At 39.9% G+C, this 16,777-nt stretch overlaps 1 protein-coding gene across 1 annotated transcript in view; it reads left to right on the forward strand.

Annotated features, from left to right (window-relative positions):
- Positions 1–15,674, forward strand: part of tcerg1l (transcription elongation regulator 1 like) — an 82,335-nt gene extending 66,661 nt beyond the window's left edge. Inside the window, exons 7-14 of the mRNA XM_076999433.1 lie at positions 6,823–6,905; positions 7,994–8,082; positions 9,845–9,996; positions 11,192–11,267; positions 11,752–11,887; positions 12,229–12,318; positions 12,848–12,966; positions 14,623–15,674. Coding sequence (XP_076855548.1) covers positions 6,823–6,905; positions 7,994–8,082; positions 9,845–9,996; positions 11,192–11,267; positions 11,752–11,887; positions 12,229–12,318; positions 12,848–12,966; positions 14,623–14,779 — 902 coding nt within the window. The 3' untranslated portion in view covers positions 14,780–15,674. The remainder of the gene's footprint in view (positions 1–6,822; positions 6,906–7,993; positions 8,083–9,844; positions 9,997–11,191; positions 11,268–11,751; positions 11,888–12,228; positions 12,319–12,847; positions 12,967–14,622) is intronic.
- The last annotated feature ends 1,103 nt before the right edge of the window (positions 15,675–16,777 follow it).

The following is a 16,777-nucleotide window of genomic DNA, read 5'->3' on the forward strand; positions in this document are numbered from 1 at the left end:
TTGCCTTCTTCACTGCTTCCACTACCTCACCCCACCTAGGGGGACTATCGTCAAGTTGGTATTTCGGTTGAGGAATGGGTGGCATGTCTGATGGTATCTCCCACTGTTCAACCCTTTGGTTGTCTGTGTGAGTTGTTTTCAGGTGACCTTCTAACTACCGCATCGCCACCATTAGTGACCCGCTCTTCTCCTTTGTGAAAAGTCCTTTCACAAATTTGAAGGGGTCGCTGTAGAAAGCTGTTCTCACCTTTTCCTTCCTTCTGTGTCACATTCTGAGATTTCCACCTCTCTGCGATCTTCCCAGGTGCCCCTACAGGTCTGTTCGCAGGAAGTCCATGCCCACTCTCTTCTGGTGACACTTTCTTCCAGCGCTTCCACAGCTCCCTTCTTTCTCTCACTAGGAGCTGGATCTCTTTGGCTTTCTGAAAGGCCAAACCAAACAAACACAATCCAAAATATAGCCGCAAGCGGCGATTGGCGGGTTCACACACAAATAGGCATATTTTGGCCTCAATAGGCAAAAGGAAGCCCAAAAGGTCCTTTAGACCTAAAAGTGAAAAGAAGCTGTTTGGGTTTGGCCAGTGTGTGCTCTACAGATAGTGTGTGATGACATCTGCGTGTGTCAGAAAGGGAGACACAGAAATAGCACATCTGGCTAGGGCTGCATCTATGTGAACAATATAGGAAGGCCTGCATGTGTCTATACATGATTGGGCCTGTATATTACAGACAGAGAGAGATTGAGGGTGCCAGAGACTATGCTTTGCTAATTCACTCCTTGCACGCCTAACATGACTGCCCGTGTATTCAAAGTATGAATGTAGTCTGCAAAGCCTGGCATTACATGACTGACATGACTGGCATGACTGGCATGACTGACATAACTGATATGACTGGCATGACTGAAATGACATCACTGGCATGATGAACAAAAGTAATATGACTGATATGACTGACATAACTGGAATGAGTGACATGACTGGCATGACTGTAATGACATGACTGATATGACTGACATGACTTATGTCTGACATGACTGGACTGACATGACTGATATGACTGGACTGAAATGACTGACATGACTGGACTGACATGACTGTTATGACTGGACAGATATGCATACAAACTATACATACATTTAGGTAGAAGTGTGTGTGTGTGTGTGTGGTAGTGTATGTACTCAAACTATGACAACATATACTAATACATACATACATAAGTATACATAGAAACTATACATACATATAGGTATAAAGGTGTGTGTGTCTGTGTGTTTGTGTGAGAGAGAGACAAAAAAGAAGCCAAATATCAGTTTGTATGAGCATGTGTTAGTCACTGAGATATGGGTGGGTATGGCTAGGGAAGTGTCATTGTGAATGCTATAGGAAGGCCTGCTTGCGCCTGTATGTGTGTGTGCCTGGTTAATAGACACAGAGAGATCTAGGTAGCCAGAGCAATGTTTACTTAGGGCACAGAGATGGGAGGGGGAATGTGGGTGAGAGTGTGAGAGAGACTGAGAGTGTGAGTTTCAGCTTGCGTGCGTGTGAGAAGGAGAAGGTGACAGAGGGACTTTACATGCATTTTTATGCATTGTATATAATACTGCACTGTAGAGCCATACGATAACCGATTTAGATGAAACTTGACAAATTTGTTCAGGATGGGATTCTGAATGGGCTTGTGCATTTTGGTCAGAATTGGGTAAAATATGAAAGAGCTTTAAGAATATGAATATTATATGTATCGATGCTGTCCATTAAAAAAATATTTAGCAGGTATAAGTGTCCTCAAATCCAAAATCTTTGGATTGTTTTTTGATTTCACACTCTGTAGAGTATTATAAGACTTTGCTTGACATGATAGTATGAAAATCCTAGGAGGAGTATGAAAAGTGATGATTTCAAACTATTATTAACTGTAAATAAATTGTGCATTTTTTAATAGGACATGTAATGGGAAAGTTGTTCGCACTACTGCAAGGAATCAAAAGAGTCCAATTGCATGTTCCCAAGTGGAATTATGTAGGGGATACACTTGCTTTTTTTGCAATAGCGCCCCCCAGTGGCCAATCGACACCCGGCTGGATTATGTCATAGGGGGCGTGCACTTGTCCACACCCAAGAGGTTTCGTGCAGATCGACCAATGGTAAGCCTGTCAAACGCGTGCCGATCACTGATTGGCCGATTACGTCAGCCATTTTGGAAGTATGGCATGTCTGCTTTAGGACCTGGTTCCCAGAGGCCCATAGATGATGTCTGCCAAGTTTCATGTGGATCGGCCAATCTGAGTGCATGGGGCAAATTTTTGCATGTTATAGCGCCCCCTAGCAGGTGAGGTATGGCAACCTCTGCGAGCTGCCCCAGACCCTCACACGGAAGCTGTCTGTGAAGTGCCATCTCATTACATGCAAGTTTTCTTAAGTTAGAGCTCCATATGCGCAAAATTTACTATTGAATTTACGCCCCCTCATTTGATTGGCTTATACTGACTAGGTAGTGAAGAAATTAGCATTTTTGTTGGATACATTTTAAAGTTCAGACTCTTCTGAACGTTTTGATACCACATATGTGCATGTATGTGAAAAATCCAGGGACTAGTTCGCGCTCAAAGATGTGTGCGATTTTGCACATTATGCAAATTAACTCGAAATCTAAGTGGGCGGAGCTAAAGGGTCCTAGAGGCTTTTTTGTTTGGTTTGAGCCAAGGAATCCATCAGAAGTGGAATTTCGTTTCTATGACCTACGGTGTAGGAGATATGGACCAAAACGCAAAATGCTGCGCTATAGCGCCACCATCAGGCCAATGTGGGTCATTGTCTGGGTTTCCCTCATTGCACCTCTGGTGCACCTGTCTGCCAAGTTTGGTGTTTCTGGGCCTTACGGTCTAGGCTGCAGTATGCGTTTTACAGCCTGAAAAATAATAATAATAAGAAGAAAAACTCGAGCAATTACAATAGGGTTCCCACACTATGTGTGTGAACCCTAATAACAGGTGAAGTCAAGAATACCAGAACAGCACTCCAAAGAAAAGGCTCCGTATGCATGCTAGTCAGAGGCAGTACTTTACAATAAGGAAATGTCACAGGTCTGCTTAAATAGAGTAAAGTTAATGAGAGTTCAGTGATAGCAAGCAATATTCCAGAGATGACCTTTGGAGAACTCAGATGACACACTGATGCATTATAGGAATTAGAGTTCTGATGGTAAGAGCAGGGCAGTGTGACAATTTATAAACCATACTGCTGAAACTTGTGCTGAAATGCTTAAAGCCAACAGCCTGGACAAACACAGCCAAAAACCTTTTTGTGATTCACGTGGGTGAAGTTGAGGGACAGCTGAACTGAATGCAACACCCGGTTCACATTCTTGTACCCAACATTTCTCATACTTTTTAAAGCAAATTTATACACATGGATGAAATTACAATGTCCATACACACCATGACACACAACTGATTTTATCACCTAAATATAACTTTTAGAAAGTCTGCTATCCGGTGTTATCTATTGTTCCTGAGAACTATAGTTAGAATGCTCCCCTTCAAGCACAACCCATGTCTTTTTCTCATTCTCTCTCTCTCTTTCTCTCTCTCTCTAGCACACTCATTGTCTACGCTTCAGTGTGAATTGTGAATGTCCTGAGTGCTCATTCACCCCGTGAGGAGTTGAGCCTGGTTAGATACCAGCATTACGCTGCAAAATAGATTATACAGCCAATGACTAGAATTGACAATCAGACAAGTGTTCTCATTGTACCCCGGAGACCCTTTTTTTTTTTTCCTTTTTTGGACAGACCTCAGCAGATAGGTAGAAAGGATGCATTCACAAATTAGTGACCATGCTAATGTTGCATATACATTATTAAAGCACTGAAGCACTTTGTTTGCACAGCTTGTGAAAGATATCTGCCCATTCTGTCTTACACCTGTTTCTCTGGAAACGTCATGTACTTCATGGCATATATATATATATATATATATATATATATATATATATATATATATATATATATATATATATATATATATATATATCATTCCACAGCATGGTAATACAATACCCTTAAGTTGTTTTAGCATAAATGAACGATTAGGCTAACTTGATTCATCTGGAGCAATATACTATTATGCTAACCCAGGGGCATTGCTAGAGCTTTTCACTCAGGGCTCGAACCCCAAATGGTATCAGCATCTCCGGGAATTTTTTTTTTCCAGGATAATACTTTAGTTTGGTGGAATAGTTTTGGTTATTAAGCACAAAATGATTTTTAAAGGGGACACTCACTTTTCTTTTTGGGTGTCATGAGCTAAAATAACCTTCAGATTTGGATCTCCTTATTTCTTCAGGAGGCAGGATAATAGCAGTATGCATGGCCGGAGTGGGCCACTTTTTCAGCCCGGGAGTTTCATGCGCAAATCTGGCCCAAAATTATTTTTCTATCCCAATCGGCCCAAACTATGAGCCGGCCCATCGGGAATCCTCCCGAATCTCCCGATTAGCCACCCCAAATCTGAATATCTCCACCAATGGCTTGACAAGAATTTTTTTTTTGTGTGTGTGGTGCAGACCTACTTGTATTATACTGAGGCTAAGAGCTAAGCTCAGAAACTGATCTGCTGGGTGCAAAGTTCAGCATGGAGCCTGCACATATATGATAGCTAATCACCTTTCCAATCTGGGCCAGTACAATGTAGCACTGGCAATAAAACCTTTCCTAAAAGAGACCAATACCAACTCTTCAAGGCTAAACTGCAGATGAGGGAAATGTAAGTACTGAAAACATTTATTATGCTAGCTATATTAGCTCTGTGTTTCCTAGGATCTGCCAGCCTTGCACTGACCTTCCATTCAGATCTCGGCTTCAGTGGCTGAATGACTGAGTGATCACTGGGCAATCGTGCCGCATTAGCAAAGGTTCAGTGTCATCAGTGCTGTGCAGGCATCAACACACTTTCTTCCCTCTCTTTAGCAGAGAGCTTCAGCTTTGAGTTGTGTGTATTTTATTTGAGCACAGAAACGTTACACACACTGGCCTTGTATAACACGTTTCTGACTTTGTGTATAGTCTTGAAGCAATGCAATACATGTTTTCAAGTTTGTTCAGTTTGATCTTGTTAAAACTAAGCTGTATGCTTCGGTAGAATGGAATTAGTGTCACTAAGAGTCAAACAGCACTGCTGCTATATCGATTTGCTGCCATCCTGTAGATAGCAGTTGAAATCAATTTATCCACCAATCAGTCCACTGCAAAAACTCACTTCAGTCTGCTTTTATGTCTCTTCCTTTACTGATTTACCTGCATTTTTTTTACTGAATTGCTGCCATATTGAGGCAAAAACAAATAGCATATGATTTTTAGCATTTCGGGTAACCTTCTAAGATCTATTTTGCAGTGACCATAATTGTAATATTATAACAAATAATTGTCATGGTTTGCAACGGAGGCAGGATGCCGAGACGAGCATACGTTTATAAAATAGCTTTTATTCGCTAGTTAAGCTGAGCAGTTTGCGCTTTTAGAACCTAAAACCCTTCTCACAGACACAGAGCTGGACTCAATAAAGACGAGCAACATTGACGACATCGACAGACATATATATACTTTAAAATAAATGAGCCCCAAGTGACATGATGAGACATGACTTTGATGAGAAGAGACACATGTGAGACGGATGAACGCATGCACGCTGAACCACACCCAATGGAAATACATATATGGACAATAAACAGATGCAGACCATACCTACATACGCCCAAAAGAGGGGTCACGGTGTACTTTGTGACAATAAATTTTGTTAATGATAATCTGATAATAACTTGATCATCTGCATGATGTATTCTAAACTAATTTCCTCATTAGTTGATCCATACTTAACAGTTTGACATAACTATGCTAACAGCTAACAGTAATAACAAACAAAACCTCGCTGCTTTACAGTTTGACATAATCTTTACAGCTTACATCATCTTTACAGCCTTATGCCATCACGTTCAAATGCCACACAGCCCAGAGGACATCTCTCCCATCTGAGTGCACCCTTCAGTTAGCATGTACCAGAGTCTGTAGCTGTGGATACAGGAATGTGTGTGTGTGGGTGTAAAATTGATGCCCTCCACTTTTTAGTGTTACATAATTTCTACCTCATAACTGAAAATCAAAGAGATAAATGCATGTATAAATAAATAGGCAGATAGAATTTTAAACAAATCCAATTCTTCAAATGGTTTTACCTGAGGCATATATATATATATATATATATATATATATATATATATATATATATATATATATATATATATATATATATATATATATATAAATGCCTCAGGTAAAACCATTTGTATATATGCATTGTGATAAATTATGGGAAAATGCTTCTTGAAAATCATTGTTACACAGAAGTGTTTTTTAATCCAGAAATGATTTTCACATTTGTTTCAGTGAAAATTATCTAGATTGGTTATAAATTGATTTGACTGGTATAGCAAGTTGATATGAGAGGACTATTATATAATCTATTTTAATGTTCTACTTCTGCTGACAAGATCAAAGATAATTTTCACCCTTTTGGTTTTGTGCTTTCAGTATTGTGTTTACTCACTGCTCTAGATTATGCATTGCTTGCAAATGAAGATATGATTGGTAGACCAAATGAAGGCTTAAGTACTTTAATTAGCCTGCTTGACTCCACTTAAAGCGATATTGTCATTCACACCAACTGAAGCAATATCTCAGATGTGAGATGCCTGTTGATTGCACATTGATTGATTGTCTGGGGCTGCTGAGAATTTCAACTGCATGGAGCTGTGTTCTTCCCTTTAGATAAGGCGCTGGAAGTGAAGAAACCACCTTGTGCTGGAGCCTTGGTGTTTAGCTCTGATTCAGCCCCAGAGGACAAAGCTGAGGTTTGTGGTCATCAGTCACTTTCTACATCATTAGCTCTCTCTGATCATTATATTCATGTAACTGGCAACATCAACCTAATTGGCATAACTGTTCAGTTCATTTAATTCCCTGATCTATAGTTCAGTATAAATTGAATCTAACTGTCTTTGTTCACAAAAAGAGAGAAAATCAAACTGATTGGTGATAAAAGCCTGAAAACAGAATGTAGCTAAGATTTAGGGTCCAATTAAGATGGCTCTGTTATCGCTTGGTTCGAGTACAGCTCCTCCTCAGTGTCCCCTACAGGCTGATGGTTTGGGATGTTCTTAAAGCACCATTAATTAGGGAAAACCTTCCCAGAACACAGGTTAATTTGTCTAGACACACTGTGTAAGGTTGTTCCTATCAGCCCTAGAGTTGAAAACTGGTCATGTGTGTCATTTGGTCAGCTAGAGGTTGTGTAACTGACTTCTATCCATGTGCTTTGAAGATCAACTGATTATCACACAATAATATCCACTCAATATTCTGTTATTAGCCTCCAAACCCTTGTATGAAGCACGTTAATTGAACTTCTTATTCATATAATAGATTAGCAGGGCTCCAAGAGTTGAGTGAGGCCATCTATGAGTCTGCCTTCTCCCTTTCCTTCAGTTCACTGCGTTTTTTGTGCTAATTTGGAGATTAGGAAGATGATTTCCATATAATTTCCTATCAATGTAGATTGATTAGATAGTGAAGGTTTTCTTTTCTTTTGTTTTGTCTGGCAAGAATACACGTGCACGAAAAAGGAATCAGAAATCTGAAATATGAGAATGAATATTTTAAATCCTGAGAGGACACTGACTGTGTTTAGTAAACAGAGAAGTGTGTTTCTTCTCTACTGTACTGTATTTAGTAAATAGAGAAGCGTGTTTCTTCAAATTCAAATGTATTGACTTTTCATATGTAAATGTAAAAAAAGGTCCTAGAGATCAAACACAGTTATACATAAGCTGGATATCTCACTGTGTGTGTGTGTGTGTGTGTGTGTGTGTGTGTGTGTGTGTGTGTGTGTGTGCGTGTGTGTGTGTGTGTGTGTGTGTGTGTTTGTGTGTTTAATACTTAGGATGAGCACTTTAAGGTCAGCATGAATATTGACAGCTCACCCAAAGACAATCGGCCTGTCGCATCAACACCTGTACCAGGATCACCATGGTAACCAATCCCTTAATAATGCATTCTGCCGTTTTCGTTTGATTGACAGCAGGTAGTGCAGAACACTTCAACCAACATCCTCAGAGAGTCCACACTGACAACCGTCTGTCCCGCCCACACTTTGTTACAGCCTTGAGTCTTAAAATACAGTGTGTTCTATCACCGCGACCCATGCCTGTCTCCGTGCCATATTTAGGAGTGCAGCTTGGCATCTAACCAAAAATGGTGAATTGTGCATGGCCAAGCTCCAGGCCTCAGATCGTCCATGGTCTCCCATCTCAGCCCCGCACCCAAACTGTGCTGGTGTCACACAGGCAGCCGTTTCACTCCCACCACCACCTCCACCCTCCTGCCCTACTACCACAGCAGGCTCTGTGGCTTATCTCTGTCAGCTTTTGTGGAGTGGAGGGTGTAAATTTGCTTGAAAAGGCTTTACGTTAACCATGTTGTGAATGGCTGTGGTTCAGAGAGGCCCTTGGCAGAGGTTCTTTCTAGCGCTTGCATGATCTAGTTACTGCTCATATAGTTTAAGCCCCCAAGGCAATTTGGGGCACAGAGGATGTGTGGGTCTTGGGCCGGCACCTCAAGCTGTGCATATGCAGGAACATCTGAAGTGGTACAAAGGCCCAAGGGTGATGGGTTCTTAAAGACCCAGGAAATATATTATAAAGGAAACTAGAGAGTTACATTAAACATGTGAGAACAAATTCAACTAAAAACATAAATATGATAAAATACTGATCTAAAATTAAGTAAATTGGTTCATCAGTCCTAGCTGAGAGTAGTCTGGGTGTGGATGTACAGTAATAGGTCAATGGGCTTGCTTGATTGGCAACCGCTATCACAGAACTGCAGGCTGCGGTGCTAGTATGGAGAGAGTGAGGGAGAGAGAGAGAGAGAGAGCTGAATAACTGCATGAGTAAAGCAACTTCAGATGTGTGAACCTGCCGATGAGGATATGGATGCAAAATCATTCTGAAACTGAGCTGCCAGGTTAGTGTAGCATATGTATAAAAAAGCACCAGATATAGGTGACGGAGTTGTGATGGAGCTGTGATGGAGTTGTAATGGAGCTGTGACAGAGTTGTGACCGAGCTGTGATGGAGTTGTGACCGAGCTGTGATGGAGTTGTGACCGAGCTGTGACGGAGTTGTGACCGAGCTGAGTGTTGGAGTCTGCTCAGGTGGTAGTCCAGACCTAGGAATGTGACTCAAAATGTCAGCATTTGTTAGTTAAGCAGTGTCTGAATGAGAGCAGAAGGATTTGGGATCAGAATGACACCCTGTATGTATTATGTTCTTGTATCACTGGGAAAATTCATATTTAGAAAATTCATCCTAGCTAGCTAGAGTTAAGAGTTGGTTGTAACCTTTTCAGAGAAAAAGAATGTGTCATTACCATTTGAACAAGGGGCGTAAACAGCAGGCACCATTTTAAATTGAGCTATCACATAAACAGTTCAGAACCACAGACGCTAGCTGCTAATGTCTGTACACAACATGATGGGAAGCAGGCTTACAGGCTTGAATTGCCTGCTGTCAGTGAGCTTCAATGTAATATTGGCAATATTTTCCAACTGTGTGTGGTGTGTGTGTGTGTGTGTGTGTGTGTGTGTGTGTGTTTGTGTGTGTTGAAGTTGAAACATAACATTCTGCTTATAGTCTTTCTTCGCAGATGTGTTTGTGTGTGTCAGCCTTTTTTTTTCTCACGGTGCAGTTGGTATGTTGAAACCTCGGGTATCTGTGCCTCCGTGTGTTTGCAGGTGTGTGGTGTGGACAGGAGATGACCGAGTGTTCTTCTTCAATCCTACCATGCAGCTGTCTGTGTGGGAGAAACCACTGGACCTACAGGACCGGGGGGACCTTAATAAAATCATAGAGGACCCTCCACATAAACGCAAGAAAGACTCATTGCGTAAGGTTGCATGGTTTTGCAATTCAGAATTGAGATTTTTTATTTCTGACTCGTATGAGTTCTGAATTTGTCATTCCAGAGCTTGTGTATTATAATGCACTACTCTACACAAACAATATATTTCTCCAAGAAAAATGGCAGGTTTAGCCATTGAAGGAAATGTTTTGCTTCACTGGATAACAAGGCAGGTACATCGTCATGCTCATCAGATCAGGAAATCGTTACGCTGAATATGTGGCAATTACATAACTTTACAATTTCCTGTGTCAGTCTAACGAATTTCAACTATCAATGTAACCCCCTAATCAGAATGATAAAAAAGACAATAACTGGAAATACTGGCCTTGGTGTTCATGGATTAGCTAATAAGGACTAATCTGACACGATTGACTGTGCAAATATTGAATCAGTTCAGATTTTGTCTGGAAGTTATTACTCAGCTGAGTAACTTCCCCCTGTGTTTGTTCATCTTCATTGATTTGTTCTTATTGCAGTCTCCAGGAAACAAGCTATTTATGGTTGAGCTTCATAGCTGAAGCAAAACAAATAGCCATTGGTAAATGTATCCCTGGTTTTATTATATGGATCTATACCTTAGAAGGGTGCCTTAATGTATGGATTTTATCAAATAGAATTTACTGGGTGATTTATTGGTCATCCCAGTCATTCAGTTGAATTGCTGTACTCTGAAAGTTAGGGTAATTGGAGGAAATTGTAAAAAAAAAATTAGCATATGAACATTTATGATACAATTACAACCTGTTTAAAAGTTGAAATAATTCACAGGGTCCCAGAAGCACTATGGAGCAACCCACTGTTAGATGGTAGTCAGACTATCACGTAGCACACAGTACTGATTCAGACTACTGATTATGATTTCTGTTTACTTTTAGCTGTGCAGTTTTTATCAACATTACTAATAATACTATTCCTGTATTTTAAAGCACTGATTTAATTCAGAAAACCACATCTTTTTAAAAAATCTTTTAAAAAATAGCTTAAGATATTTTTTGAAGCTTTTGAATCTAGATTACATTACAAAATAATAATAATAATTAAAAAGCAATTTTTTTTTTTTTTTTGCATGCCTTTTTGCTTGAGTATAATACTCCCACTGGAAACTTTTTACTGAATGCAGTCTGTGGCCAGAAACCTAGTATAAAATTGATTAATATTCTACTTGTTTGGTCTATAGAGGATGGCTCAAATTCTCCCTCAGCTGAAGATGAGGATGATGATGAGGAAGACATTTCAAAATCGAAACGTAACAAGTAAGTCTGCTATTTAATGCACACTGATTGGCTGCTCTTCAAAAGATATTTTTAAGATAACGTTAGACTTAACTGATTAAATCAAGTGTAAGATATCGGTTCAAGGTTCAGTGATCTGGTGTAATGGTTCCAGTTTCTTTTTGATGAAGCAGCAGTTTAGCATCAAACATCCTAAGCATATGTTTCTGAGTGAGCAATGTGTAATGTTCATATTAATGGACCCATTCCTCAAGAAGCTTCCTGAGAAATGATTGTCAAATTTACATTCCAAGGAAATATGCAGGGTGTATTTTTTGAATGTGTGAATATGCCTGTGATTGTGTGGGCATGTGTGTGTGGGCATGTGTGTGTGTGTGTGTTTAAAAACTAGGACAACTGAAAGAATGTATATGTGGATTTGGAACAGATACAGGAAATACCCTAAACATTGCTTTCAGCACATGTAGGTTGAACAGATGTCTTTCTGCCTTTGATTCCATTCGAGGCTTGAGGATCCGACCAACTGCACGGCGTCCAGCACTGAGAGTCCTGACGTGGGATGCAGGGCTACTGCTGTTCAGCCCGTCCTGCCCCTGGAGCTCCGGGTCACTCACTTCAGAGATATGCTGCTCGAGAGAGGGGTGAGCAGTCTCTGGACTCCACCTGCACACAACACCTCTAAGCTACATTAACTCCAACAGAGCAAACTTGAACTCAACTTGGCTGCAGGATCATATTCCTCACTGGTGAGCTGTCAGTGGTAACTTCAGGGTTGAAACAAAGGGCCCTCGGATACCTATTTGGGGTCTTAGATATGTCTGAGGGTGACTACTGAAATAATCTCCTCAAGGTGAATATAATCCTGTCATTTGATTCTGTGTACGGCAGTAATAACAAGACTTTTAGCTGACGGCTAGACGTGGAGTGTTATTGCCTATGTTATTGTGTCTAGTCGTTTCTTCCTCTCCTACCTCAATATCAGGTGTCTGCATTTTCTACGTGGGAGAAAGAACTACACAAAATTGTGTTTGACCCACGTTACCTCCTGCTGGGACCTGAGGAACGTAAGCAGGTAAAGCCTGTTCGATCACCCCCTCATACACACACACACACACACACACCAAGGTCTGAACCTAGTCTTACACAGATGTGATCATATAATAAGTGAACATGACTGAAAAAGGTGGAAGGCTTACATGTGAGTGGGAACATGGACTTATTAGATTGGGAACAAACTGAGAATGTGATTCTTAAATCAATCCTGCACCTCACAAAGATGCAGTTCAGTGTAGCCTTAACAAATCTGTTAAAAATACTTTAAGGTGCAGTGGAGGATATTGGTGGCAGATTTCAGGGGGAAAACCTGTGTGCAGGTCTGTTTGTGGGACAGTTTCATAGAGTCCACTACAAACATTAGATACACATGTGTGCTTTGGTTATGAGGTTGTATCCCTCCACACCCTCACAAGCTCTGTTTGTCGTTGGTTATGAGGTCGTATCCCTCCACACCCTCATGGGCTCTGTTTGTCTTTGGTTCGGCACACTGCTGGCTGGCAGGGTTTGGCCCTGTCTCAGTGACTCAGATCCTGCTACCTCCACAGATTTTTGATCAGTTCGTCAAGGCCAGGATAAACGAGGAGTACAAGGAGAGAAAGAGCAAACTGCAGCAGGCGAAGGAGGAGTTCAGAAAACTGCTCGAAGAGTCAAAGGTCACATCCAGGTACAATCCTGTTCAAGAGGCTTTAAAGGGCGAATGGACTACAAGGGTCTTATTAATACCTTACTTGTTGTATTAATGAAAGAGATCCCAAAGAGAAAACATATTGGCCCCTTACTCGTGACCTGAGAATTATTAATTCAGGTATTGTATTAATAATTTATGTCATCTGTAGTGCAGGTCTAAGTTTCTTTGAGTTTGTATGTTTGATGATAACCCTGTTTCATTTAAGTTCCCTGAAGGAGAAAATTCAAAGCTCTGCAGTCACTGCTGGGATTAGAACTCTGTTTGATGTTCACCTTTGTGTGCAATGAACAAAGTTCCTGTGGGTCATTTATAGTCGTGACACATTTACATTAACATAGTGCCACTCATTTGGGAATTTCCCAGATTAGACATCTATAAGGAAGAATAAGAAGCGGTTTCCAAATATGTCCTAAAGTGGCAACATTGAGCTAATAATTTGAAAATATGTGAAAATGAGAATAATATGATAAATTGTAAAAAAGCATGAGACACAAGTAGTGTGTGTGTGTGTGTGTGTGTGTGTGTGTGTGTGTGTGTGTGTGTCTGTGGGTGTGTGTGTGCGTGTGTGTGTGTGTGTGTGTGTGTGTGTGTGTGTGTGTGTGTGTGTGTGTGTGTGTGTGTGAGTGTGTGTGTGTGTGTTTGTGTGAGGGAGAGAGGTAGACTCACATTTCCCTTTCCTTTCTGAGACACTAAGTGTACTGTGTCTTCAGACACACAAACAAAATTATTATTTAATTATTAGCATTAGTGTTAATGTTATGTTAGTGTTATCTGTCAGTGTTCATGTAATGTTTTAGTGCTACGTATTAGTGTTAATGTTATGTGTTAGTGGTATGTGTTAAGTATTAGGGTTATGCGTTAATGTTATGTGTTAACATTAGTGTTAAATGTTAGTGCTAGTGTTAATATTTTGTGTCAGTGTTAATGCTATGTGTTAGTGTTAATGTTGTGTTAGTGTTATGTGTTAATTGTTAGTGGTGGATGTTAATGTTATGTGTCATTGTAATGTGTTAGTGTTAAGTGATGTGTGTTAGTGTTAATGGTATGTAGTATTTGTTAATATTAGTGTTAAGGGTTAGTGCTAGTGTTAAGTGTTAAGTGTTAATGTGTTAGTGTTACTGTTGTTACTGTTGTGTTGGTGTTCATGTTATGTGTTATATTATGTGTTAGTGTTAGCATTAGTGTTGTGTGTTAGTTTTAGTGTTAATGTTATTTATTAGTGTTAGTGTTAAGTGCTAGTGTTAGTACAAGAAGCCTCCAATTGCACATGGCAACATGACCCCATGTGAACATGCCCAGATAGAATTGCTATCTGGAACATGTCTTCCTTGTACTTAGAGTCCTAAAACTGAAGACAGGAGATCTGGTGGGTGGGGCAGTCTGGTGGGTGGTGCGGTCCTTTCATGCAGCCCCCACCACCTTCTGCTTTGCTGAACCTGCCCATTTCTAGCCACAAAATGAACAGCCAAACCCATATTAAAGTACAACATGCTGTGAAAGGTTATGTGCACGTGCAGCCGCAGAACAGAATATCATGACACCAGCGAAATGGGAAATGGAAGCCTTCAAGATAGTAGCCTTCAGGATAATGTACCGACCTGGCTGACTTCCTTTCTCCACTCTCTCCCGCAGGTCGACTTTCAAAGAGTTCTCAGAGAAGTATGGCAGAGAGCCTCGCTTCAAACAAGTCCCAAAGCAGAAGGACAAGGAGCTCCTCTTCTCCCAGTTCGTCAATGGGCTCAAGAAACGTGATAAGGAAAACCGAATAAAACTGCGTAAGATGAGATGAGGATGACAGGCTGGGGAAATTAGCTTTTTTTTTTTTTTTTTGCTTTTTTTTGGTGAATACTGTGACAGAATCACCTATCAGATAATTCTCTGCTCACATGGCACAAGGACAAAAGATAAATAAAAAAATAAAACAATCAAAATAATCAGCCAATCAGGTTTGACTTTAGTGATGGTTGAGCTCTGACGGATTGTGTTTCATATTGAAGCTCTATGTGGCAGGATATCGCAGTTAAGAAAAGGGACATGGTGTGTTTCAGTAAGCACATAGACTATACTGCTTAAAGCCATTGACCTGAGCAAGCAGGGATAACGTGATTTTTAAGGATTGTAAATATGTGTTGATAATGTTGCGCTGTGATGGTTTAGTGGATGTGCAATCAGTATGTTGAATGTCACAGCAAAAACATACGATTCTCCACAGCATCTGTGAGAATCACCGAGTTGTTGTTGTTGGTGGATTTTTCAATTGTTGTCTAAAATGATCATTGTGACAAATTGTTATGGTACTGTAAGATTATAAATATGTTTTGCATCTCATTCACACAGTTAATGAATTTGTGTTAAAAGTCAAGAATCCTAGCAAGTGCACTTCTGCACACAAAAGCACAGTGTATTTATTTTAAAAGACTGTTTAATTGCTTGGGCCATAGAAATGTAGAGTATTATTTATTATTTTGTTTGCTTGTTTTTTTATTTATCTTATGTGACATACCATAAGCAATGGCATATTGTTACCATGTAACAATTGTGTGCAGTTATAGACAAGATGCCCATTTTGAATTTCATGTTGCTCAGACAGTTTTAAAGAGTTTATTAAAACATTTCATAATTTATTTACTTTTATCAATGTTTTGTTTTATATCAAATACAGTAACATTGTTGAAAAAAAAAGTTTTTTTCTTTAAATAAAAAAAATCTAATGTATAAGCTAAATTAAACGCATTAAGTGAAATTATTCTCAAATTGAAGTGGCCAAATATCACCTTCACCTGTTAAATGTTTTATTTACTGTGATTTCCCAAGTCTGAGTGAGACGTGTTTTAATGAATTTAAATAAGTCATTAACAGCTTCACCACCACATCCCTGAACACACTGCTAACATGCGGTGGAACAGCAGTGAGACTGCTCGTTTGCTCTTGTTTGCTCTTGTTTGCTCTTGTTTGCTCTTGTTTGCTCTTGTTTGCTCTTGGTTGCTCTTGTTTGCTCTTGGTTGCTCTTGTTTGCTCTTGTTTGCTCTTGTTTGCTCTTGGTTGCTCTTGTTTGCTCTTGTTTGCTCTTGGTTGCTCTTGTTTGCTCTTGGTTGCTCTTGTTTGCTCTTGTTTGCTCTTGGTTGCTCTTGTTTGCTCTTGTTTGCTCTTGTTTGCTCTTGGTTGCTCTTGTTTGCTCTTGGTTGCTCTTGGTTTGTTTCCAGCGTGTTTTGTTTGAACTTCGCATTATTGCTCTTCTTCATGTTTGTATATTTTGCTAAATGTTGAAGTTAAGAAAGAGGCTCCTAACCAGACCCTGCCATCCAAAGGCATCCCGATGAACACAGCCTGGATGTCTCAGTCTAATATTTGCTGTGTTTACCTATTCCAAGAGTTTAAAACATTAATGCAAAAATGTTTCTAATGATAGTGTCAATAACAGTCATGGCTGGATTTCTCAGGCCTGAGGAGCCCTAGAGATTATTGACACACTTTGCAATGGAGGTGCAAAATTACTGAAATTTTACAGAAAATTTACTAAAACTTTCCTGAAATATATATTTTTTATTGCTGAAGTTATGAGCAGTGTTTTGAAAACTCCACCTAATCACCAGTATGGAAAAACACAATCAGTCAGCAATAGTCAGTCAAGAAATCAGTCAACAAACCTAAACTCAGTTTGAATATTGAGTATTTATTTATATATTTAAAATAATTACACAGAAGGAACTGTGATGGATGTGAGAGGAAACTTTCTTACAGTAGTTGCCATGGTACAACGCCTGCCTCTCCTCAGCATCCTTCCCCA

Source organism: Brachyhypopomus gauderio, chromosome 3 (genome assembly GCF_052324685.1).
Source record: "Brachyhypopomus gauderio isolate BG-103 chromosome 3, BGAUD_0.2, whole genome shotgun sequence".
Taxonomy (NCBI): domain Eukaryota; kingdom Metazoa; phylum Chordata; class Actinopteri; order Gymnotiformes; family Hypopomidae; genus Brachyhypopomus; species Brachyhypopomus gauderio.